At 41.1% G+C, this 25227-nt stretch overlaps 1 protein-coding gene across 4 annotated transcripts in view; it reads right to left on the reverse strand.

The window, feature by feature from the left end:
* Positions 1-4824: 4824 nt before the first annotated feature.
* igsf11 (immunoglobulin superfamily member 11) overlaps positions 4825-25227 on the reverse strand; it is a 105682-nt gene continuing 85279 nt past the window's right edge. Inside the window, exons 2-8 of one of the 4 annotated variants that reach the window (XM_053422843.1) lie at positions 21235-21398; positions 11392-11599; positions 10614-10769; positions 8948-9070; positions 7630-7777; positions 5169-5380; positions 4825-5069 (exon numbers count right to left, since the gene is read on the reverse strand). In XM_053422843.1, coding sequence (XP_053278818.1) covers positions 4825-5069; positions 5169-5380; positions 7630-7777; positions 8948-9070; positions 10614-10769; positions 11392-11599; positions 21235-21398 — 1256 coding nt within the window. Of the gene's footprint in view, positions 5070-5168; positions 5381-7629; positions 7778-8941; positions 9071-10613; positions 10770-11391; positions 11600-21234; positions 21403-25227 lie in introns of those variants that run through there. The other 3 variants (XM_053422845.1, XM_053422846.1, XM_053422844.1) reach the window with 3 other exon arrangements.

The raw sequence follows: 25227 nt of genomic DNA on the forward strand, positions 1-25227 counted from the left end.
ACAGTGCCTGAAGTTGGCTATTCATATCATATCTGCACAGCGGGACCCAGCAGCTCCTTCTGGGCACAACACATATTAAGCAATTCACAAGCAGTTATTTTTAAATGGAGCTCAATTAACATTATATGTTGTATTGAAACCACACACAGCCTTAACACCCTAACCCTAGCCTCCATATCTTCAGGGGATAGTAAATTAACATAACCCTACCCCAAGACTTGACCTAAACTTAACCTTGACCATGGAATTTATAGAGATGGACGATATGACTGCTCGTCAAAGCATATCAAATGCCACCTGGTGGCTGACTGCAGTACAGGTCAAAAATGTATGCGTTATGTATGCGTTAACGCTGGATGATTAATTTTGGAAATCAACGCACACATTTTTTAACGCATGCACAAAATGACCACCTTCATGTACCCGCCCGCACTCACCCGCTCAGAGCGACTAATATACACACTCGTCACTAGTTATCAGGACCTGATAACAACAGTACATGAAGTCACTTAGTGTTTGTTTGGTTCACTCCAGAGTTTATGAGGCTGCATTTAAACATCATGAAAATGACTCGTCAACATGTTGTGTCAGTACAACACGAGACGTGGCGCTCACAGTCAGGACTCAGGGTTAAAATGAGTCGAGCGACATGCAGACAAGACCCGACACCATAGATTCAGAACCAAACACATGACTGTACGTTTTTCACCAAAATCATCCCAATCTGCATGAACTGAACTTGGAACTCATTCTTTTTAAGTGTGAACTGGCTTAACTGAGCTTCACCAGATGGGCTAAGATTCAGATTTCACATTCACATTTAAATGTGTAAAGGTTTGGTTGTTTGTCTGATTTAAAAAAGAAATGAAAAAAGTTTTATTCGACCATCCTATATGTTCTAAAAAAAAAGAGAATAAAAGAGCAAAGGCTAAGATGCCCCAATTGCTTAGGATGAAGGTTTCTTTGAGTTTTCTTTTTTCTTCTAATAACATACTATGTTTGCTCAGAGGCATAGCAAAGAGGAAGACACATTTAATTATGGTGTGGTATGTTTTTCTTTGATTTTATTATTTTGTTCAATCTTAATGTCTATCATTTGGACTTGTCATCAATAAAAAAACAAATGATAAATGTATCAGCCTTCTGTCATTTATCTTTCTGTTCCCGCAACAATAATCAGAAACAATTGGGATTTTTGGGGCATTTAGAAATGGTGATTAAACGTAATTAATCACAGCTAACCTGTGATTAATCTGATTAAAAATGTATATTGTTTGACAGCCCTACAAAGTACAAATACATTTATCTCAAGGAGGATTTGTGTGAATTCAGGTTGTTCCTATCACACTGATTTTCAAGTTTGTCCTGTGTTGCTCCTTGTTTCTGGTAACTTTGGCTTTGATTAGCGTATTACGGTGGCCCTGAGAGCTCAATGAACAGCAACTTATGAAAACACATGCAAGTTGACAAAACACAAGAAAAGTAAGAAAACATCTTCATCAATTTCACAACACAACACAACATATTACAGAAACGCGCAGCAAATAGACAAACGCGCTGCAAATAGACAAACGCGCTGCAAATAGAGAAGAAACCACAACGGAAGTGTTTCCAGAGGACAGCTAACACTGCTGCCACAAAAACGTCCAATACACCATACAAATTTTGCAAACGCTGAACTTGACGAATCAGTTTTCATATTATTAACGTGAATGTAACGATGAACGTGAGTGAACATCACGTTAATTTTTTTAATCATCGTCGTATCAGGCCATCATGAAATACCAGGAGCGGGCGAGTGTGTGTGTGTGTGTGTGTGTGTGTGTAGCGGGCGGATGCAATGGAATTAGAGTGAAACATCAGGATGGACGGCTGAGACTGGCTCATGATTGGTCAAGCGTGTTGGATATATTTTGGCTTCATGTCTGGATAATGGAACGAAGTGGTGACGCATCATTCATCTTTATACAGTCTATGGTCTTGACCTTTCAATTTAATTTATGTTGTGAGGGTGTTGGTGTTTGTTCCCATAACGAAGATAAGTCCCCATATCACGAGTAGTACACAAAACACACACACACACACACACACACACACACAAATAAATAAATACGCTGGAGGCCAACTAGAACGTATTAACAATATTTATTCACTACAAGTTCCAATGTTATTGTTCCTATTTCTTTTCAACCCAACAGTAAGAACAAGATGTGTTTATATACATATTTACATATTGTTATTTATTTTTTACTATTGGCAATATACCACAGGTCATTGTGTATCTATATATACAACCCATATACCACCTTGTGTACCACATGCCAACCTATGGCCGGGGTAGAAGATGAGATGTTAACTAAATCTGGGTTTAAACCTCAGTAGATTTCTACTGATGGTGCTGTCTCTCCTCCATCGCAAATGGAGGGTAAAGAGTTGGTGTAAAATAATCTCACTTCATCTTTTTTCCAGAGAATCATTCTCTCTAGAAAGAAAGAATAAATTTAAGTATAGTTTTTCTTGCACTTCATCAGCCAGTGCTCAGCACAGGGTCACTGGGTGAAACATTGAGAGAAATCTACACGGACAGACAACTTTATTCTGAAAACACCAGTAGAGAATTTGTGATATTTGATCTTTTGATCTCTATCAGCCTCTCTGTGTTTATCAATCAATGTGAGTGTGTGTATGTTTTGCAGACAGCCTTGAGGGAAACAAAGTGAAACTTAAAATATAGCTAAATATATCTGTAAGAGTGTGGGTTTGCTGCTACGGTCCGACCTGGGTCGTGAAGATGCATGTGTGAAGTTGATCTTAACTGGTATATATTGCTCTAACTAATGTAATAGTGAATAAATAATGCAGGTTTACAGGCCTTCACATCTGACAACAATCTGTTATTGAAGATCAGAGGTGACTGGTTCTCGGTTCAATATTTTTGCCTCCATTGATGTGGACATAAAAATTCAACCGCTTTTTAATTTAGCCTTGGCTGGTATTTATTGCGATCCAAATATTTGTTGGGTTTGATAATGTTTGTACCATCTAGAAGTGTAAGTTCATCTCACTCTAATTTAAAAGCTGGATTTTTCTTTATTTCAAATTCAATAAAGTAAACACATGATTGTATGATACACCAACTAGGAAATTGCTTAAATGGCATGAATGTCTTTCCAACTCAAAAACTAAAGTGTGGATGAAATAATAGCAATAATGAAGAACATTTTCACTATTCATAAATCATCAATCACATTGTATTTGTTAATGTTGGACCATTTAAAATGGCAAAGAGAAAAAATAGAGGAAATACATTTTTATTACTCTCTTTCTAATCATAATAACACTTTTACAGCTCATAGTAGTTTTTTTCCAGTTGGGAAATTTGGTTAAAAGATAAAAAACAGTAGGTCAGAAACACAATGACACTTTCTACCATGTACAGCATTGGTATCTATTATCAATAGTTAAACATCTGACCATCAGTGTTAAACCGTAATGTATTATTTATCCCAGAACTGGTAATGAAATGGCAAAACTCATTAGAAAAATGAAAAAGAAAATCCCTTCACTGAAACCAACAACACTTCTCTGACAAACCCCAAAAGAACCGTTAAAATTAAGACACATGATTTGTAAAATATGTATCAGTCAGACATGTAATGTATTTCCTTTGATTCACAATCTAGCCTACGGTTGTAGTTACATTGTAGTTACATATGTACAGTATAAAACAGTAGATGTTAGCCTCCGTGGAAGGGGGGGGGGGACCTTTTAAATATATATCTGATCTCTTTATAAAGCCATTATGAAAGAAGACACCCTCTTATCGATGTCTTCTCAAAGCAGCCCTGATGTGACATGAACCAGATCGGGACGACAGCGAGGACGAACGCAGCGAGGACGATGACAACAAAATCCATCCGTAGGTTCAAGTTTAAACCAGGGGGCAGTAGCGTTCAGTGTTGTGTAAGCATTACTTTAATAAGACTAATTGCTTGAAACTCATAAGACAGCAGTTTTGATATAAAATTACTCTGAAAAGTGCAAAAATGTTAATGTTTGCATTCACCAAAATAAAGTATAGTATGTGATGTATTGCACCCAATGAACCCCCCTCTCTAGGCTTCTAAGGCCATTTTAATAACCATCATTTCATTTGTATACTTTCATCCTGTTAGCTTCTCCTGACACACATTTGAACATTCACTTTCATTCACTATCATTTTTGTCAATCAAAATAACAACTGAGAAGAAATGATTAGAAGTAATTAATGATTAATCTTGTCATCCTAAAACAAAGGGAACACATGCATTTATGTGAGAATCTGAGTTCTCTTCACTCTGACCATGCTGTGTGGACACACTGAGATGAAAATGCCTTGTGTTTGAGTCCTAAAAAAGAAAGACCCCCCCCCCCCCCCCCCCACACACACACACAATCATCACAATGATCCAGCCCTGAATAAGATCTGGGAATTCAGGCTCTGCAGGAAAATTCACTCCAACTTTGTGAAATTGTCCATGTGGTTAAAAAGTAGTTCCCACTGCAGCCAACAGAACAACCCATCCAATAAAGGGATGGATAAATTCCATGTAGTGCTTGTCCACAACATGGAGGTTCCTGTACATGAAGGAATTGGCATCAAATGAACTCGGTGCTTTAAAATCCCAGTTTGATTTGAGATAAAAAGGTGAGGACATACAGAAAGACACAGTTGTAAAGGGCAGTGGGCTGCTTCAGCCCGTATTCAGTCTGTTTTTCATCAGTGGATTTCAAAACATCCAAAAAACAAAAACTTGTTTCGTTTTGTTTTGCAAAATCAGATTTTACACCAGCGAGCCCGCTCTGCTCTGGGCGGGCACCATTACCGGCACCGCCCCCATGCGCTCCAGCGTGGCCTGACTCACGGCATAGGAGTGCGTGTGCTGCCCATGTGTGGACGCCACCACCGGTTTGAGGCTCACCGAGCCGTTGCTGCGCACCATGGCGGGAGGGGACGGGGCCGAGTTCGTCGTGACCACCAGAGTCTTGGGCGGTGGGAGTGTGTGGCTGCCGTTAGCAAACGATGTCGTCGTTGCGGTCGTGGGCTGCACATGGCGGGACAGCGGTGCTGAGCCGGGGGCTGTGACCACTGTATGGTTGCCGTGTCCTGCGTTCTGGGCCTGTCCGTGTCCATGAGCGCCATGGGCAGCAGTGGAGAAGGTCTGGCGTGTGTCTCCATTGTAGCGAGTGTAGGAGTTGGTGTCGTAGTTGGTTTTGGGGTTGTGCCAGTAGCGACTGTTGTACGTGTTGGTTGATGTCAGCGTGTCGTTCTCTGAGGAGGACGCATCTGCGTGGAAAGCCTTCACTGATGAAGACCTCTTCGGGGGGAGATCATCTTCTCTGTTGAGGAGAGATTTCAAAGAGACGTTGGACAAACATCTACCACTTAAAAAAGCAGCTTCACTGATCTCATCAATAATTTAATATCAAACAATGGATGATATGGTCTATGGACTCTTTTTATATAGAGCTCTACTAGTCTTCACGACCGCTCAAAGCATTTTACAATCACATCATTCACATTGACAGAAGAGCCATCAGGGCTGATTTAGGGTCCACTGTCTAGGTCTAGGACCAAGGATGCCTGTGGACTGGAGGAGTTGGGGATTGAACCAGTGACTCTCTGGTTTGTGGACAACCCTCATATTAAAGAGGTTACTCATATTGACATACTTCTAGGGAATCATAACCTAACTACAGTTCCCTTCAGCTCTTTGGAGCGTTTCATCCTCTCTTAGCAGACAGTGTAGGTTTTATGTCTATATATCTTGAAGACGCTGGTGGTGTTGAACTCCAGTCTACAGCAACGCGATGAGGAATCACGAATTGAAAGTGGTGATACTGGCTGGCCGGCCTATAGCAAGCTGATTAGAATGCAAACTCAGCAGAAATGAAAGCATAATTTCCCCACCACTGGAGACAGCTGCTGGTCAGCAAAGTAATTCACTTTAATGCTGAAATTGCAATATTTGTGCTAGATTGGTACATAATCAGCTATAGGCTGACAATGGTTGTGATGTAGCATTAACAAAAACAATGATTACAAATGGTGCTCAATCTTTTAAATTGGCAAACAGCTTCACAATGGCAGTTTTATAACGTATTCTTAATTCTTTTAGAAGTGACTGCGATATTGACTTCTGCTTTGAAAGTGCACTTCTTACAGACAGGTGCTCAATTCAGACAGTTACTATCACCACTTTATATCCATTTATATTCTTACCACATACAACGATGAATATGTCAAAATAGCAATTATGGAATAATGTTTAATCTCAGAGTTTGATAAGATTAACGGATTCAGGTTTGTGTCTTTCCTTGTCGATTTTCAAATAGTTTATAGAAACAAGTCAATTCTGTGTCGCACTGATTTGCTAATTTAATAAGATCACAGCACAGGCAAATGTTCACACCGTCTCGACATCATCGTACATTAAGATCACATCTGTCAACAGTAATTTGCATGAGTCCACAAAAGGCATTGAAATCAGCAGATGAATTATACTTCTTACATTGACTGATCTGTTCATTTTTATTAAACACTTTTTTAAATGGGCATTAAAAGCTTCTATGATTACATCATGGCTTTTAATGTGACCAAACATTTAATCAGAGCAAAAACTGATGCTAATTCCAATTCCACTCTGAATACTCGAGGCTTCTTCACTTACTGGATTTCACGTGAAGATGTCACAAATATGAGAAGTGATAGCAGCGAGATTGCCAATTAGTTTGTCTTGAAATATTTTGCACGGATCCCTGATGCATGTGAATCATTAAACATTTAAAGATTTTCTGTGCAGTCAAGTTGCAACTCACAGAAAATCTTAGTCCTGTTTATTTAATCATTTCTAATCTTACATCTTTTTGGACCCAGTCAAATACAGTGGGTGGTTTTAATAACTAGAACACCAGTGCAAGTAATTCAACAGAAGCAAATGTGCCAACAAGTATGATGTTCACATGGTCCGAAAGAGAAAAACTAAAACTTGGAGATCTAAATGGTGGGATTGGGCTATTGTAATGATTTAATTATTTAAAAATTATTCCTGGCAGATTTGGTTGGGATCAAATGTTTTCATTGTTTTTTTTCTGTAAGTTGGAGAAAGCCCAGTTATTTGAGGGAAAAAGTTAATGTGGGATTTGAGTTGAGCTCACAATGATGCAGATGTTAACCCTATCAACCAACCTTGGATATGTGAACAATGATTTATCTTCCAAATGATTCTTGGAGGGATTTAGATGAGAGAGCCCATTAGTACAAGTGGCAAAGCTTCACAGACTGTTTGAACAGACAAATTAGCCCCAACAGATTGCTGCCAGCAGATAAAATAAAGCCGAGCGCTCCAAACTTTAAATTATATTCCTGCGGTTTTTTTTATTCTTAGAGACTGCAACACTGACACTTCTACAATAGAAAACACAAAGCCAGAGCCACATCTCATCACCTTTTACAAATGATGGAGCAGAGATGTAGTTTCCACTCTGAGAAAGTCTATTATATATGCTTATAACAATCCCTTATAATTATCTATCATCTGTTTTCTTTTACACCAGCTTTTGGAGGTTGCCAATTTCCTTTGACCGACCTGATCTCGTTGGGGACCTCCTCTTCATCGTACTTGTTCTTGTTCTTCCAGTAGAAGAGTGTGACCACCACTAAGAGGGAACAGATGATGACTGCCAGGACCCCTGTGGCAATGGTCCCTGCTATCAGACCCACGCTCTGAGGCTGAGCTGCAACACAGGGAGACAGGTGGGGACAGTTTCACAAAGTGTCACCTGACATCTTCATCATCATCATCATCATCAATCTCTGCACCTTAGCACGCACGTGCCCATAACTCTGGTACTGTATATATTTTGTTCTATATTGTTGTTTTTATATTGTTGTTTTTATATTGTTGTTTTATGTTCACTGCACAAACGAACGACACCAAGGCAATTTCCTGTATGTGCAATCATACTCGGCAAATAAAATAATTCTGATTCTGAGAATTCTGATTCTGATCATCATCATAATAATAATGGTAAATGATCTGTATTTATATTGTGCTTTTCTAGTCTTGATTACCACTCAAAGTGCTTACCTTTGAGTGGCTTTAACAAAAAGAAGGGTTTTCAGAGGGGACCCAAAGAGAATTAGTCAGTCTGTTCTCATTGGATTTAATTCCACAATGTTCTGATAGTGAAGGTTCAGTCCCCCTTTATGTTAGGAGGTGAGACCTGCAGTTCGATCTCAGGAGCACCTCAAGAGATTGTTTCAAATTTGGCAAACATGTTCACTGGGACCTTATATGAATCTGGAGAAAAACGTAGATGGAACTGCACTGGTTGATGGAAGCATTCAAACAAGGTTGGGTCTTCCTGGTTTTCCTTTGATTTGTGGGCAGAGGGCGTCATATCGCTCTTACTCATTCATTATTTCTTGAGTTAAATGAATTATACTGAGCAATATGAATCGTCACTTGAGTTGACTCAGCACACAGACATGCCTGACACTGAGTTAAGGCCTGACACGTTCTGTCAGTTGGGGGAGAAGAAAAAGGGACAAAAACCACGTTACAGCTCCTCCTGTCAAACTATCCAAACTGTCTGACCCTGAATGACCCCAACCCAATCTCTGTCTCTTCATCCGATTGGTGTCAGAGACAAAGAGTGCTGCTGTTTGCAAGATGTTCTGCTCTTGTCCTCTGCTTGTTGTTTTTCTTTGTCTGTATATGTGTCTGTTTGACAAGAGTCATTCAAGGAGAAATCCTCTGACTTTATTCCCATCTGAGAAAGACAAGAAACGAGTCAATCTGTCAACGTGCACAAACTCAGGTGCATGACAGCCTGCCTGTACACGACAATAAGAGGATCACACGAATCCAACAGGAAAGGCGCAGTGCATGTTAGCGTACTTACGTGCTACAACCTGCAGGTTGAGCAGACAGGTGCTCTTGCCAATCACGTTGCTGGAGGTACACTGGTAGAGTCCTGAGGTGCTGGTGCTGATGTTTCTCAGTGTGACAGTCCCCTGCATCTGGTCTGGAGGACACACAAAGACACACACACACACACACAGGACCACACAGTAATTAAAGTGACTTTATCACGCAACATGCCAACGCGCACAAACATACTGTGTGATATATTACATGAATAATACACTGAAAAAGTCGTTCACAAAATGTATAAAACATGAACTTATTTGTTTAAAGTACATTCAGCACATTTAATGTAGGTGCAATGTACTCTCTATACAAGGCACATTAGTGATGTGAACTGCTTTTTTTGACAAATGATGAGTGGGTTGAGTTTTGAGATCAGAGCCTCTGGGATGTACACTACTGGATTTAGAAAGCTTCAGTTGTTGCAAGTGAGTCAGATGTTCACCAGCTCTCCTGACAGGTGTCAAGTCTGCACGTGTCAAACTAAACACACGAAGAGACAAGGGAGACAGCGATCTGTCCAGGAATTCGAGCGTGTAATGCAAACACTAGAAAACAACCTCAAATATTTGTGGACGAATACAGGATACAGCTCGGTTTTTATTTTCACCAAGGAGGTTAGGTTTTCATCCCTGTCCATTTGTTTGTTTATTGGTTGGCTGGTTGGTTTGTTAGCCAGATTACGCAAAGACAACCAAACAGACTTCCTCGGAACATGGTGAAAGAATGTGGAAATAATTCATTGGGTCTTGATAATAAAGAGGCACATTGAAGGAACTGATATTTGTTTGTGAGATTTGGTGAAGCTTGATTGAATTTAAGGAAACTGTTGGAGGTGTGTGCTCAACTGAGAGTCATTCTTTTTAATGTAACAGGTCGAACCAGGTGACACTAAAAATCATCAAGAAAAGGAGACAGATTTAATAGAGCGATGTGGATAGTCCTAATATTCTGTAAAAATTGTGTAATTACCCAGTTTTAATTTAAATGAAATGCCTGAATCGACTGTGAATGATACATATATGTTTCCTAAAGGGATCTTGATGACTCTTTGTGGTTGAATTTGCTTATACTATTTATTTGACTGTGGTGGGACTCTGATATCTGCTATCTGTGTCTATCAACCTTATATTGACCAGTAGTGTACAAACAACCAAGGTGACTGGTAATGAAGATTAGTTGACGGTGCAATGGGCACAGCTGGAAAAAAGAAAGGAGAGTCCACTACACTGGATCTCTGATGCTGAAAACCAACTGTCAGTGTAACAGCCCTGCTCCTGGTTGGATGTTAGGTCACTGTGTAGATGAAGCAGAGGCAATGCAGCACCAGTCCAAGGGACAGAACTGTGCTATGGTTGGTATTCGGCATGAGAGACGCCACAAAACTATCACTTGGCTCCAACACAAACACAACCCTGAAACACACACCCGTTCACAGATTCACACAGTTTGAATCACTGCATCCATCCATCATCCCCCCTCAGCAGGATCAGAGGAGGGGAACCTTCGGGCGGAGAGATGTTCGGGCCTGGCACATGACAGGTGGCTGGGATGGTGATTCTGAGCTGTGCTATGTGTGTAAGATTTACCAGAGAAGGTTGGGCAAAAGGGAACTCCGATGGCCAGCTTGTTTGTAATACCTTGCATGGCGTTGTGCGGCAGCCTGGGCAGCGCGTCCAGCTTCTCCCAGGAGTAGGATGGCGTGGGAATACCTTCCTCCGAGCTGCAGAGCAGCATGATGTCACTGCCTACATCCAGCGTGCCCTGGATTCGACACGCTGGCACAGATGGGGGCACTGGCAGATGGAGAGAGTGGGTGGTGTCGTGTTAACCACTTCATAAAGCAAATGTAATGTGTTCCTAATTGCAGAGGAAATTACATATTCATAAAAGCTGGATATTCTCATATTCGTGACAGTGCTGCTTACATTTCTGTCTAAAAGGATTCTTCTAGGTACTTATCAACTGAAAAATAAACTGAATTTTTCATAATTATAATGTGTTTAAATTGATGTCTAACTGTCTTTAGGGCTCTACAATTTGCAGGATAGTATTAGGGCCATGTTGAGAAAAAACATTGAGAATAAAGATGTTTGATTATAGTCATAATATTAGGCCAAATGTCATTTTACAGTGGAAAATCTGAGATTCAACCTGCGTTAAAATAATGTAGAGTTTATAATAACCTATAACTTTAGCAAATTAGGCTACCAAATATCAAGTGTTGATGTTAACCTGAAATTCATCAATTGTCTTTTTTTCATGTTAACTGACAAATGAGGCAAATCACAGACATATTTACATGGTCGCATTTAAGGGAGATATGACCGAATCATATCTAAAAGTTTGTTAAGCTTTTCTTACTTTTACAAAATGACACACTATATATAATTATGATGGAGATGTATGGTTATTTACCCAACACAGTGAGCCCAATGACGCCGATGTTGCGCCCCCCTCTGTCTGGGAGGTTGTTGACCAGGCACTGGTAGGTCCCAGTGTCGGACAGCTGGGTATTGTTGATGAAGATGGAGGCACTTGTACTTGGCATGGTGGCCACGAAGCCCACACGGCCATTGAGGTGGTTGGCGAGGCTGAACACCTGACCGCCCTGGTAAATGATCACCTGCAGCAGGACGTCCCAGGGAGGGGAAGAGAAAAACAGAAGGTGGGACCAGTAGGAGAGAGAGAGACAGTCGAAGAAAAGGGAACGATGAGTAAATGGGAAGGATTGGAGAAAAATATATTGAGGTCAGGGTAAAGAAGGTGGGGAAAAAGAAAAGAAATACACGTTGAGAATCAGGAACGTGAACGTTTTTAATCCTATCAAAAAACTTTTGTTACAGTCACAAAACTCAATGCTTTGTGTCATTCGGAGGATTTGTATATAAATATCATTACGGGACGTTTCCTTTAATGGCCAGTTACAATCATCTCTCACTAGAGGGAGACACAGATCCACTGACAGGCTTAAAATCACTGCAGCCAGTGTCAGTGAAGGATAAAAAAGAAAAGACTGTTATGTCCTGAGAAACAAACCAACAAACAAACACATAAAAACCTTTTATTTGTAAGTGGTCTTTCTAGCCCAGTGGATAAAGTACATGCTAAAAGTGTGATTTCATGGTACGGTTCTTCAGATAAAAGCATCCACTAAATGTGTGTGTATGCATTATTGAAAACATTTTTTACTTGGAAACATATAAACTGCAATCTGATGAAACCAAGAGTAGAAATGGAGGCAGAGGGAATCGGCTCCAGTGCCAATTCAACCAGAGCTTGTGCAGACGAGTTTGCTCCAGCGGGTCGAGGTGAGCTCATCTTAGGACCCAAAATAAAGTGCAGTAAAGAGTCTTTCTTTTTTCTTCTTCAAAGCTCTCCTCTGACCTCAGACTTGGTTTGAACGGCCCGTTTGTGAGGCCGGGCCACATGGAAACAGCTCTCACCCCTCAGCTGCTCCCTCAAAGATGAGAGGACACACACACACAAACTCATGCGCATGCAAGCCAGTCAATCACACGCGCACTCACCAGCGGACTCAGACACACACACACACACATTCAAAGGCACACACATGCACACAAAGCACGGAGGGGAATCAGAGGGGCTATTCACTTTGGTGAAAAGAGCTCGTATTGAACTGTTCAAAGACCCAGGCAGGGAAACAACCAGCACCAGTGTGTGTGTCAGTGTGTGCACATGTATGTATGCGTGAGAGTGATAGTTCTGATAGTCTGATGAAAGTGTTGTATCTTTGTGTCCTCCATTACTGCTTAACGGTTGTAAATTGCACGGCTGCAATTTCCTGAGAGCAGTACGCTCGCTTTGTCCTCTTATGTGCAGATGAATAGGCAGCTCCTCAGCTGTGATGAGAGTCTGCAACTGCATCCCCTCTGTGTGTGTGTGTGTGTGTGTGTGTGTGCGTGTGTGTGTGTGTGTGTTTGTAGTGGATGGCTACACATTGTGAGGACCAGTTTGAATTTTAGACCACTTCGTAAACTATTTCTTAGTGATGGTTGTGATGGTTATGCATTAAGTCCTCAAAGACTTGTTTCAGAGTTTGGGTAACAATAGATTTAGGTTATGGTTAGGATCAGACTCAGAGTCTGTCTGCCTGTCTGTGTGCCTGTGTGTCTGTGTGCGTGTGTGTCTGTGACTACCGCTCTTGTTCCCTCCCGAGCACTGGGATGACCCGGCTCTACACTCCTGGTGACCTGACAATATAATCTGCATGCTTTGTGAAAGTGATCCAATCAATCGGCCCCACACACAACATTCTGTTTGTTTGTGTGCGCATGAATGAACAGAGGATTAAACGAGGTCCTAACCTGAGCGATACACCTGTTCTTACTTTGTGTGCGTGTGTGTGTGTCTGTTTTCTGGGTTCCTACCTGTTTCCGAAAATGTAAAAAAAGAGATAAACATTGTCAATGCTGTGTTGAACTCATAAACATCCAACTCATATTTGTGGTGTCCACCTGTTCTACCACACAAAGTGTTTCTGTCCACTGCGTTGAGCCACATCTCTGTGTGTGTGTGTGTGTGTGTGTGTCTGTAAATCACCTCATCCTCTCGCGTGACCTGGTTGGCTTTGTGGCTGGACGCAGAGAGAAAAGAGGTCATGGCTGGCTCTCAGATGGCGGTCGGCCCTAAGAACTCGAGCTGGACTGCTCATCCAGCGGTAAAACTCTGCTGCATTTTCCCTCCAAAAAAACCCTACCCCCACACACACACTCACGCAGTGCAACCATCCTGTCTCATTGCACTATCCTACAACTTCTCTTTCTCCATGTTCGACCTTTTACATGTGAGCCACAATTGGACACACACAGTAACCATCACTGGACCAGTCCCATGACTGTAGCCTACTTCTGACTGACACCCTGTTGGCCGCAGACACGAGGGACTCTGCCATCATTTCAATAAAGCCTTAATAACTCTCTAAACCCCTACAGCCTCTCGACAATTTTCTGACTGTAAGCTGTTGCTGTTATCTCCATCTATCCTCTGGCAGGTGGTCTGGGCAGAATGGACATAATGCATACTGTGTATTTTCTAAAGTATGTAATAAATGTTCAGATTGTTTATAAGGGGACCGGCCAGAGAATGTCAGCAGGAAGTCCAAAGGCTCTCCTCTAGAGAATTTCCGAGGTCCCTAGAGTTCAGTGCATGTGTGGAGGAGGCCCTTCTTATATCAAAATATAGATAAAAAACAGATGCAGTGATATTGTAATGAATCAAAATCAACAGAGAATGTCCATGAATAGCTCCCATATCAGTTATATATTTTGTCCAAGGTATGGGTTGAAGCGTAGCATTTGTCATGCTGTCATGTGATCATAACAATGAATATGTAAAACCACACATGTGAATGTAGCTATGCTTGTGCAAATGACCAACAGGTTTTATCCTCGTGAACAGATCAATATAACAAGTAACAAGAGTGACAACATTGATAAAAATAGTTAATTGCAAGGAAGTTTGAAGTTCTTTTTCATGGCAGTACTTCCCTCAGTACATTTTAAAATCAGCTCAGTTACTACATGCGTACAGTACATATTCATTAACTTGGCTGTAATAAGCCCTTGGAGACCAGCCACATTGGATCTGAAAGCAAAGGTTGAGGAGATGTAGATTTTAAGCGGTCAGAGTGGGTTCAGCTGAAGGTTGTACTGTAGTTTCAGCTCCTCGTACTCCCTGCTGAAATGTCCTCAAATACAAATATCCCACAGATGGAAGTGACTGTGCACTTCCACTGACTTAGATATTCTGTGCTGATCAATAAAAACATCACATTACTGTATATGAAGGAATGACTTGAAACTGAAATTATTAATTGCAGTCTATAACCTCTCCTCAGTCTGTGGATAAACAGTCAGAGAATGTGTGACTTAATGCAGCTTTATTATATTTTATGTTTAGGCACCATCTTGTCCACATAACAAAATGGTTTTGGCCCGGGTTTGGCCCACATCCCAAATATCCCTCATCTGGCCTCCATACCACATTGGCAACTGCCAGATCTGGGCCAGTACACCATAGCCACACTGCCTGTCAACCAAAGGTGCCAAAGTTGGCCCAAATGTGCTATTTTACTATTTTGCATCATTGCCAAGTTTCCCACATCTGTTTGATATCCTGTCAGGTGGCATTAAGTATTCTTTGAGTCAGTCTCCATTCTTACTAATATTGTATAATAACAATCCTGACATGACTGGTTTTCTGCTACTTCCGATAATGATACTTTTAATGATACATCTGTATGCTATTTGGGTAGGTGGCATTAAATATTCCTTGACTCAGTCTCCATTCTTACTAATGTTGTATAATAACAATCCTGACATGACTTGTTTTCTGCTACTTCCGATAATGATACTTTTTTTTATATAATTGAAACTTTCAGAGTGTGTGCCCCTCCCAACTTTGCTCACTCTCTTTCGCTCCCTCTGTCGCTCTCACTCGTGCCGACACACATACAAAACATTGTCATCAGACACATCTGTAACCACAGACAAAAAAAACAACCTAATTTAGTCTTCGTGAACACAAATAATGGATGTAATTATTTGCACATGGAGCTGGGGAAGTGCGAGCTGATCACAAGTGGTCACAGGGGACACATTTCAATAACAGGTGTGAACAGACGAACTTAACACTGTCCACTTGTGATCAGATCTCCCAGGACGGATGTCAGCTCGGCCTAATACTGCATGTGACCTGCACCAAGAATCATCTCTCTCCACAGATCTGTGCTTATAGTAAACTCCTGCATTCATGTAGCAAAAAGGCTCTTCCATTTAATCAGTGTGTTCTCCACCATCATCAAACAACTGAACATCAGGACATGAACCGGCCAAACAAAGAGAGAGAAAGGTTCCGTTCGGGGGGTATTGGAACGCACCGTCTACAGTATGTTATCCATCCTCCTTGGCAGACTGTTTAGTTCGGATAATAATCTGATCATCTTAAATATCCTGACAGATGTTCTCAATTACAGATTAACATCATTTCTGCAACACAGATTTTCGATGACCTCAATTTCACTGGAGCCTCATTTCACACTAACTGCACAGTTTCTACTTTTAGAGTTATAAATAAAAATCAGTAAAATCAACAGCTGCCTTTCCAGGAAAAGATGAAAACATATTTGATTTATTTTTCAGACGGAATATAATTTAGAAATGTTATTCAAAAGAAAAGTTTTCATAAGTCCTGCAGTGATACAACTTTTTCAAAAACTTTCCTCGCATCGACTAAGCGAGAGAGAATATGTTGCAAAAATGGATTTTAAAAGATTCCAGGCAACACTGACACGTACCAGGCTTTTCTCGAAAGGACGGGGATATAAAATGATGTTGTGCTCCCATGTAAATTACATTACAAGAATGTATTGAAAAAACTATTTTAACGATTGAAACAACTAAATCAGTTTGAGGAAGGAGATTCACAGGTGGTGGCAGTAGCCTGGAGCTCTGATCAGAGTATAAATAATCAAAATAGCTCGCAGACAGTTTAAAGAGGATAAACAACAGCTCGAGATCATAAAACCATTGTCTAGTTTTGTATGTGTGTGTGTGTGTTTGTGTGTGTGTGTGCGTGTGTGTGGATTGCAGTATTTTACACCTTGCAGTCCAGAGGACAGAGGTCAGGACATTTGATCACAGCAACATTGATGGACAGATTATAAACACAAACATGAACGTTCACACACATCCAAACAGACACATGCATTCCTCTGAGCTACATGTTGCAAACTGCTGCTCAACACCTCAGATAATCTGATTAAACAAACAGGATACGTCCAAAGCAAAGCTGAATTTTAAACTACGAGACAGAGATTTAAAGTTGTTTTAGCTTTACGAAGGTAATGAATACACTTTAAATTAAGGCTTGGCTGAGCAGTTTTTAGCAAGATGGTTTCAAGTTCGATTCCCACTTTAGTCGGGGTCTTTCTGTGTGGAGTTTGCTTGTTGTCCCCATGTCTGTGTGGGTTTTCTCTCGGTACTCCACACTCCTCCCACAGTCCCAAAACAAAAAGATTGAGGTTAGATTAATGGGAAAATGAATTGTCTAGGTTTGAATGGTTGTTTATCTCTATGCGTTGGTGCTGCGATACGCTAGCAACTGGTTCACGGTGCACCCCTCCTCACCACATGTCCATTGGGATTGGCTAAAAAAATGTATAAATGGTATACATAATCGATGAAGGGTTTTATATTTATGTTATATAAACTATTTTAGTTTTTATAGTTTCATCTTTATTTTTTTTTACATGTTGGATTAAAAGTATTCACTATAAAATGGTTTAATCAACTTTCTCCCTTAATTGCTCCATTTTTTACAATTTGGTCATTAATAGCATTGATGTCAAAATTAAAGTATACTCCTGCAAATCTTCTTAAACAACCACTATAAATCAAATACATAGAATAGAACACAGGCAGGATATGAACATTTCAACTGGAGTTATGCATCTGACCAGCTGGTGAATTGAATGTCCAAAATTCAGTCTGGTCGAGGTCACGTTATGTTTCCACTGACTGCTCAGACTCTTTGGCTGCAAAATAATCCACTAGTTCACCAGATAGTTGCTAACTTTGTCTGTCTGCTGCTGAGATCTGAGCAAGCAGTCAGAAATGATGTCTCATAGTTTGACTGCAGCTCATTACATTAGTTACGTTTTATTGCTGGAGGCGGATTTGACTGGAAGAGTCGGACCAGTGATGTCTGATAAAGTGTGACACATCCCAAGAGGACGGTTAGACTTTGACATGACAGCTGTATTTTTATTTTTTTTTACCTCTGGCTGATTTCACCTCTGTCTATTTATCAAAAACTACTCACAACATTACCTCAAACCCTGATGGGGCGTTTCTTTGATATTTTCACATTCATTGATCTTGAAGAAAAATCATTAAGGGAACTAATATCTATGAGTGTGGGGAATTTGCTACAGCCTCATTGAATTATGAAATATATTTTTGATTATGAAGGGCCTCTTACCTTGAACATTTACTTTGTAAAACAGATTTTTTTTTCCATTAAACAAACCAATCCCAAGAGTTTGGCAACTTGTATTTTTCTATTGTTATTATCAAAATATTAGCTATTGCAGTTTTTATGAAGCATTTAATTGAATAATTTGGTTATTCCTCTGATTGTTCATTTTTTGAATGCAAATCGCTGTATCTTCTGGCCCGAGTATTAATTAACAGACTCCAGATGCACCAGGCACTTCATTGCTCGGCTCGTAAACTTAATATACGAGGCTCATTCTTGACTCATTAAGTTCTATAGCCTATACTGTGCATTCAGCCATGAAGACCTAGGTCTGTCGAGCACAGGACAAGATCTTAAACAACATGGTAAATAAAGCATCAAGCAGAATAAACAACAGGATTACGTAATCTGCCGAGCCTGCACTGTCGGCCTTCTAATAGGTCGCACTCATCCCGGTCCAACTGTATTTCAACATGATATTCAAATGTCACTTGAGATGCGAGTGGCCCAAGTGAGCTCACCAAAGTGCTAACACAGGTTGGGCGGGTGTAGAAGTGTACGGAGCTCTGTTCAGTAATTCTTAATGGCTTTTAGCATCAGCCGTAATCATGTGTGACGTTCTCTTCCTCTGAAATGACCTTGAACTTGTACTGTCGCGCCACGCAGCACTTTATCTCTGCGCTCACTTTTTAGACAACTTGCCAATTTCACGGACACACCCTGATGGCAGAGCTGGAGTTCACACAATATTGGTTCCCTCTTGTATGTGAGTATTCAGTTTGTGTGCGTGTGGGTTTGTTCATTTACGTGTTGAAATCCGCGTCACTGCTCCCAGGCCTTCCAGGTGCAGGCCACATGTATATGGACTTCCCTGTGGTTGTGTTAAATGTGATGCAGTACATCGAGGAGGTATAGCATGACAGCCAGATGAATGTGATGCAACCTTCTACACGTATCAGCTCCCATCATCACTCGCCCACCATCTAAAAGTCACGTGCATTCATCCATGAGGCCTATATATACGTGATCGCGTTCACTCTGGTTCTTTTAAGCATCTTTGTGTGTGTGTGTGTGTGTGTGAAAGAAGCTGCATTAGCCTTTATCCACAGGTGTGAACATGAGAGCATTATTCTGTCATGTGTGCATTACTGAATGTGTGGAAACATGCATTCCTGTTTTCACATTGTGACCTTTGCATGCATGCACTGTTTAATGTGCATATATATATACAAACCCTGCATGTACATGTATGCGTGGGGAGCTGCACTGCAGTTGGACCAGCAGTCTGTCTAATGCAGATTTGTCTGTTTGTTAGTGTGTTCATGTCTTTCTGTGGTTGTGCAGGCAGCTTTTGGTGTGAAACTATATTTGTGAGAACATTTTCTCACAACTTCAAAGAGCTGTTTGATGATCAGGGCCTGGTTTTAAGGTTCAGGTTACAATTAGGTTTGGGTTGAGGTTATAGGTTTAATTTTTGTGATGGTTAAGGTGAGAGTCCTCACAACTATAGAGAGAGATGCGTGTATTTGTGTGTGTGTGTGTGTTTTTGTGTGTGTGTGTGCGGTGAAAACAGCTGCTATATAGAGCCTGTCGTGGGTGTGTGATAATTAGTGCAGAAGATGATTGTATTATTTGGACGACCGACTAGCGCCGGAGTTCAAAGTGAAGGGAAGCAGGTGAGCTTGTACGGCCTGCAGCTGCATGTTAAACAACTCAAATGGAATCACAGAAGTCCTCAAAGGGGGGGAGCAAGAGAGAGAGAGAGAAGGGAAGAAGGTGAGAGGAAAAACAGGAAGAGAGTAGCAGGGTTAGGGAGGATACGATGACGGGAAGCCAGTAAGACAAAACTAGTTCCTGTGAAGCCATAACCTAAATCTAAATCAAACAGTGTGTTTTGTGAAAAATGTATCTGCATGGCCCCAAAAATGATTCACAACAGTAACATGAGCTTTATTTTAAAGTGACACACATCACTACAAGTCTACATGCTACTATAGAACTGTCTAGACTATGGCACCTTAAGCTTCCCACAATGGAGTAAGGCTCACGTTGAAGAAAATAAATGCTGGGACTTAAAGACTAAAGTTGAAGTTTTACGAGAATAGATTCACAGTTTTAAGAAAATAAAGTCATAAAGGTATTTAACAGAGGGAATATCAGAAGATCAGTCAGTGCAAATAAATAATATTGTGCATTTTTAGAAGTTTACATTTGAGTTTAGGTCACACATGTCATGTAATGTGATTAGATATAGGACTTTGAAAAGATTGTGTAAGGAACTGTGTCTATTCTGAAGAAAAAAACATGTGGACTTTGGGGAAATTGGTTCAAGACTGTAAGTTTATTCTCACAATATTAAGAATTTATTCTCAACTATGACACTGATCTCATAATACTGATTTTGCTTGAAAAATTATAACTTCATTCTCATAATGTGATTTTCCTCTCACTTACAAATTTATTCTCAAAATATTATGACTTCATTCTCCAAATCTATGAATTCCTTTTTTCTTCAACTAATACACCATCGTAGCTCCCTACAAGACCTATACTAGTAAGATCATCTAATATCTATAACATACAAAGCTAACATCCTAGAGGTGCATTCAGATGCACCAGAAAGAGAAATCTTTGTTTGAGCAAAATTGATTTGCAGCCTCTTTTTGCACGTTTGACATACTGTATTAACACAGTCTATATAAACCATAGCATGGCAATTACTGTCATGTAACTGTGCTGGAGAGATCCTCTCTCTGGATGCAATGTGCTAATTTCTCAATTCTCAGGTGCTTTCTAACTAAATTTGGGCCACTTACCTTAACCAGTGTATTTTCCCCTATCCTTCACCTGTATGCATTTTGGCAAACTCTGAAATTCTCTTTGCGCTGCATCTGAGCACACCTTAGTACAGATCGAGAGTAAAGTCCTGTGCGTACCTGCTTTGACTGTGAAAGGTGGGGAAGCAGTACGGCCGTCCACACGATGCATATTCAATAATGGTGCATTGCAAGATAAGTTAGATGCAAACATGTACGAGCATAGTAGTCATAGCAGTGCACAGCAGCTCTGGCCGCTTACTGACACACAATCTGAACGTAATTACAACCGTCACAGCAATTCTCTTATCAAAGTGTTTCTGCTGCACTCTGCCCGCTGGGTCCAAACACCAAGAATATGTTTTCTAACACTTCTTTAATTCAGCACTGTGTGTAAAAACCAAGGGGCTGCTCTGTCACAGTGGGTGCATCTGGTCTGATGTACCTGTTCTGGCTGGTTGGCGTTGGACAGCGGTATCACCATCCAGATGATGTTGAGGTTGTTGAGGGCAGCGCTGGTGGTGAAAGAGCAGGGCAGGACGGCCGCCTGACCACGGGCCACCTGGATGCTGCTCTGGGACACTGTCACGTCCAGTGCCTGCACACACACTGCAGGAAAAAGGAGGCACTGATTAGGGGGGTGAAGAAGAGTAGATAAGCACTCATCACTAAGGTATAAAAGAACAGAGAGCATCTGCAACTCCCAGCCAATGCATACCCCAGGCTGTTTGATCACCTGGATCGGTGATATTGGAAACCCTGCCCTTACTTACTCACAGATATCGAGGCAGATAGAGCCCGACACAGCGAGGCAAAGGTAGGTCTATAAATATGAATAATAATAAGCAAAACCTCTGCCGTGTACACTGAAATGTGCAACTTCTTTAAAAGCATAAGTCGTGTTTAATTCCTCAATGTGTCCTTTTCGCCGCAGCCTTTTCAACTTTATGGCAAAAAAAACATGATTTCTGAACCAAGCTCCTCTTTTGAAACGCTCTCAGCAGATAAACAAACATCAAGACCGCACTGTGAAGGATCACATGAAATATGTAACAGTTAAATGGGGAAACACGATGGGCTGCCTCTCGAGTGATTCCTTCCCTCAAACAACTAGCATCCTGCTGATTTCATAGGAACGCCGCTTGTATCCATACATATGTACAAAAATCGACATGACAAGTGGGAATAGTTGCGGCTACTCTGAATGATATTTCCCTCATCCTGTTCGCTGAAAGGTTTACGCCTTTCAAACTAAGCAACCGAGGACCTGCTTTCTTGATCTCGAATCAGCTGTCAGCCATAACAGACCCACAGAGACAAATATGTACATGCTGCATCCTATTTCTAGACCGGCTAAAGACATTACAGTCTAAATTAGGTTAAATCTCCCCCGCATGCATGTATCCATGTCCAAAAAGCCCAGTGGGAAGTAATCTTATCTAAACATGTTGAGGAGGACGATGGCACTGATATGATTAAGAATAATTGATCATGTCCTGTGAATCGTTCTTGTTAGTGATAATGTAAGATGATGATCTTAGCGGGGACCACCAGCATGTCGTTTTGTGCAGCAGGATGAATCAAGCCACAGTCAAGTGCAAGCAATGAGCCCCTAATACATCAATATACTGTATATATTTAAATTTTTTTCTAGGTCGTTCATATTTGGATTTTCCATCTGCTAAGAATTTTAGGCTTCCTATCTCGCTGATTTGCATATCGCCATCATATTCTAGCTGACAGGCTGCCCGCTGCTCCGTCTCTGTCTGTCCAAAACCTGCTGGACCTCCTACGCGTCCCCTCGGCTGGCAGACACCACGACCTCCAGGCTCACTGCTGGCACAAAGGAGATAGGCAGCGCTCAACCTGCTCCACACCACTAAGGGATATATTCTTGAAAGGCCTTAAATTGTGCAAGGAATTTCACTTAAAGGCGTTAAATTCTACTGGAATGTCAAAAGGTATAATTCACCATGATTGCTCGATTGCTTGAATGCTGCGACTGCGAGTTAAGCAGCACGACCGTCTCCTCAGTCACGATGCAACTAATGAGCTTCAATCACCCATCTGCATCAACAAACCATTTTACTGTAAACACAATGTATAACCCACACTTAGATCACCACTCTAATCTGATCATCCTCTATGTACACAAGGTTCATTTCCTGCACCGAATTCATCCACTGTGTGTTCTTATTGGAGGATTAACAAACAAGACGGAGGAAGTTCACACAAAACAATCACGAACTTAGCAGAATGTGTGCGAGTGTGTGTATTCTTCTTTTGACCACATAGATAATAGCATGTGAAAGATTCACAGAGGAGAGAAAGGGAAGGAAGGAAGGCAGGATGAAAAGAAAGGAAGGAAGGAAGGGAGAGGAGGGAGGAAGAGAAGGAAACTGTGAAAGAAAGAAAGATAGAAAGAAAGTAAGAAAGAAAGACAGAAAGAAAGAAAGAAAAGGAATGGGAGAGGAGGGAAGAAGGAATAAGAGAAAGAAAGAAAACTCCTAGAGGAATGAAGATAGAAGGAGCATCTTATCAACTCTGAGCCTCCTCCAAGGCTGCAGTCTCTCAAACCCACAACAGCTGGAGGGCTCATTTCAAAACACTGGATTAGGAAACCTCTGCGCACAGAGCCTGTAAGCCCTCAAGACCAAAGAACACACACACACACACACACACAGACACACATACACGCACACACACACACACACACACTTACAAACAAGCAGACAAACACATGTGCGAGCAAACATATGTGCACATACAGTCAAAGCACAAATGCACACATGGCCTCTTGACTCTCAACACACACACGATATGTACCACCCACTATCACACATGCATATTCAGACTCATCAGTGTCTGTCCTCGGTGACATGTACACTATCCCTTTGTGGACACATATAAAAGACGGAGACTTGACTGCTCACCAGCTAAACTGAGCCATTGCTTGGCATTGCCTCATTATTGCACAAACTTCTGCTCTACACCATCATGCTTCATGTCCGGTGAGTCCAGAATATCCATGCTGGAAATGGTCTGATGTGTGAAGGATGAGTTGAGCCGCTCGTTGTCAAACAGGACCAGCCGGATAAAAAACAAAACCTCACAGTGTGATGTTGTTTATAGAATATGATAAACAAGCCGATGGAAATCATCTCAACTGATTATAATAATGGAGAGATAGACTCAGACACAGCCTCGTGGTTTATGCTTTCCCTCTGTTTTGTTCCATTCTCACATCTATTCCTGCCCAAGGCTGAGTGTTGCACTGAGTTCTGCAGTCTTCTTCATATCTCCAGGCTGAGGTGCATATATAGGTGTGACGTAAATGAGGCGCCCGTCCTGCCGGATTTAACAGCCGAGTCTCTCCATTCTTCCATCAACAGACATCTTGTTCTCTCCTCCTCTCTCTTGCAGCTCGGAGCTGCCCCGAGGCACAGCTCAGCAGGACCCAGACCAGCGTGACTGACAGTAGAAAAGCAAAAACTCACATGGACATCTCTCCCTGATGCTGGCCTTCTACTGCCCACAGTTACGTGTACCTGTTGTAGATCAATGCTGTGTTGTCCCCCTTATTAAGTTACTGTGGGATGATACAAGTCAGGGCATGGGCTGCTGATTAAATTTAGCATCATAGTTTGCAAAATAACTTCATCTAACTGGCAATGGATCTGTTTATCTGTGAGTTATCTCTATAAAAAGGTTCTGCATGTGAATGTTCAGAATCTGTGGGCAGGTTTGGGGCCGTCTCCGGTTTCTATTTGTAGTTCACACACCGATAACATTACAGCAGGCATTGCTGTCCTCCGGGTCGAGCATCGGTAGAGCATTGACAAAAATACCTGGTAGTTTGGCAGAGTGCCATGATTAATGTACTATAAAGCCAAGAAATGCTTGATTTCAGTCATAAGCATATCGAGTAACCTATTTGTCTATTTGTTAAGTGTGTTGAGTCAATTATGAAATCCATCCAGCCAAATCCCAGCTTACATTAAATAAGAAGCAGGGTACACCCTAGACATCCAGTCCATTACAGGGCCGACACACAGAGACAAACAACCATTCACTCTCATATTACAGTTTTTCTCAGTTGTTAACACACAAAAAGCTAAAATTCAGCACAATTTGCACAACCTTCACTTCATGTACCAATCGCTTTACCCAATTTGGCCCTACTTCACACTCCCTTATCTGCATTAGACTCTGACTTTCCTTCTTTACACTCTGATGCCAATTACACATCACCTTGTTGTCAAAACACTACACACAATGTTCAGTTGTTGCACACAATTCTCAAGTAAAATCTCAAAGCATCAACCTACAACACACAAATATTCAAATCTCTAAACATTCAGGTCTGTTGAGCAATTTCACCTCATTTACACAGCCGAACAGGAGACTGAAATTGTAGATATGGTTCGTGAGAACAACT

The sequence above is a fragment of the Pleuronectes platessa genome, chromosome 5 (assembly GCF_947347685.1).
Source record: "Pleuronectes platessa chromosome 5, fPlePla1.1, whole genome shotgun sequence".
Taxonomy (NCBI): Eukaryota; Metazoa; Chordata; class Actinopteri; order Pleuronectiformes; family Pleuronectidae; genus Pleuronectes; species Pleuronectes platessa.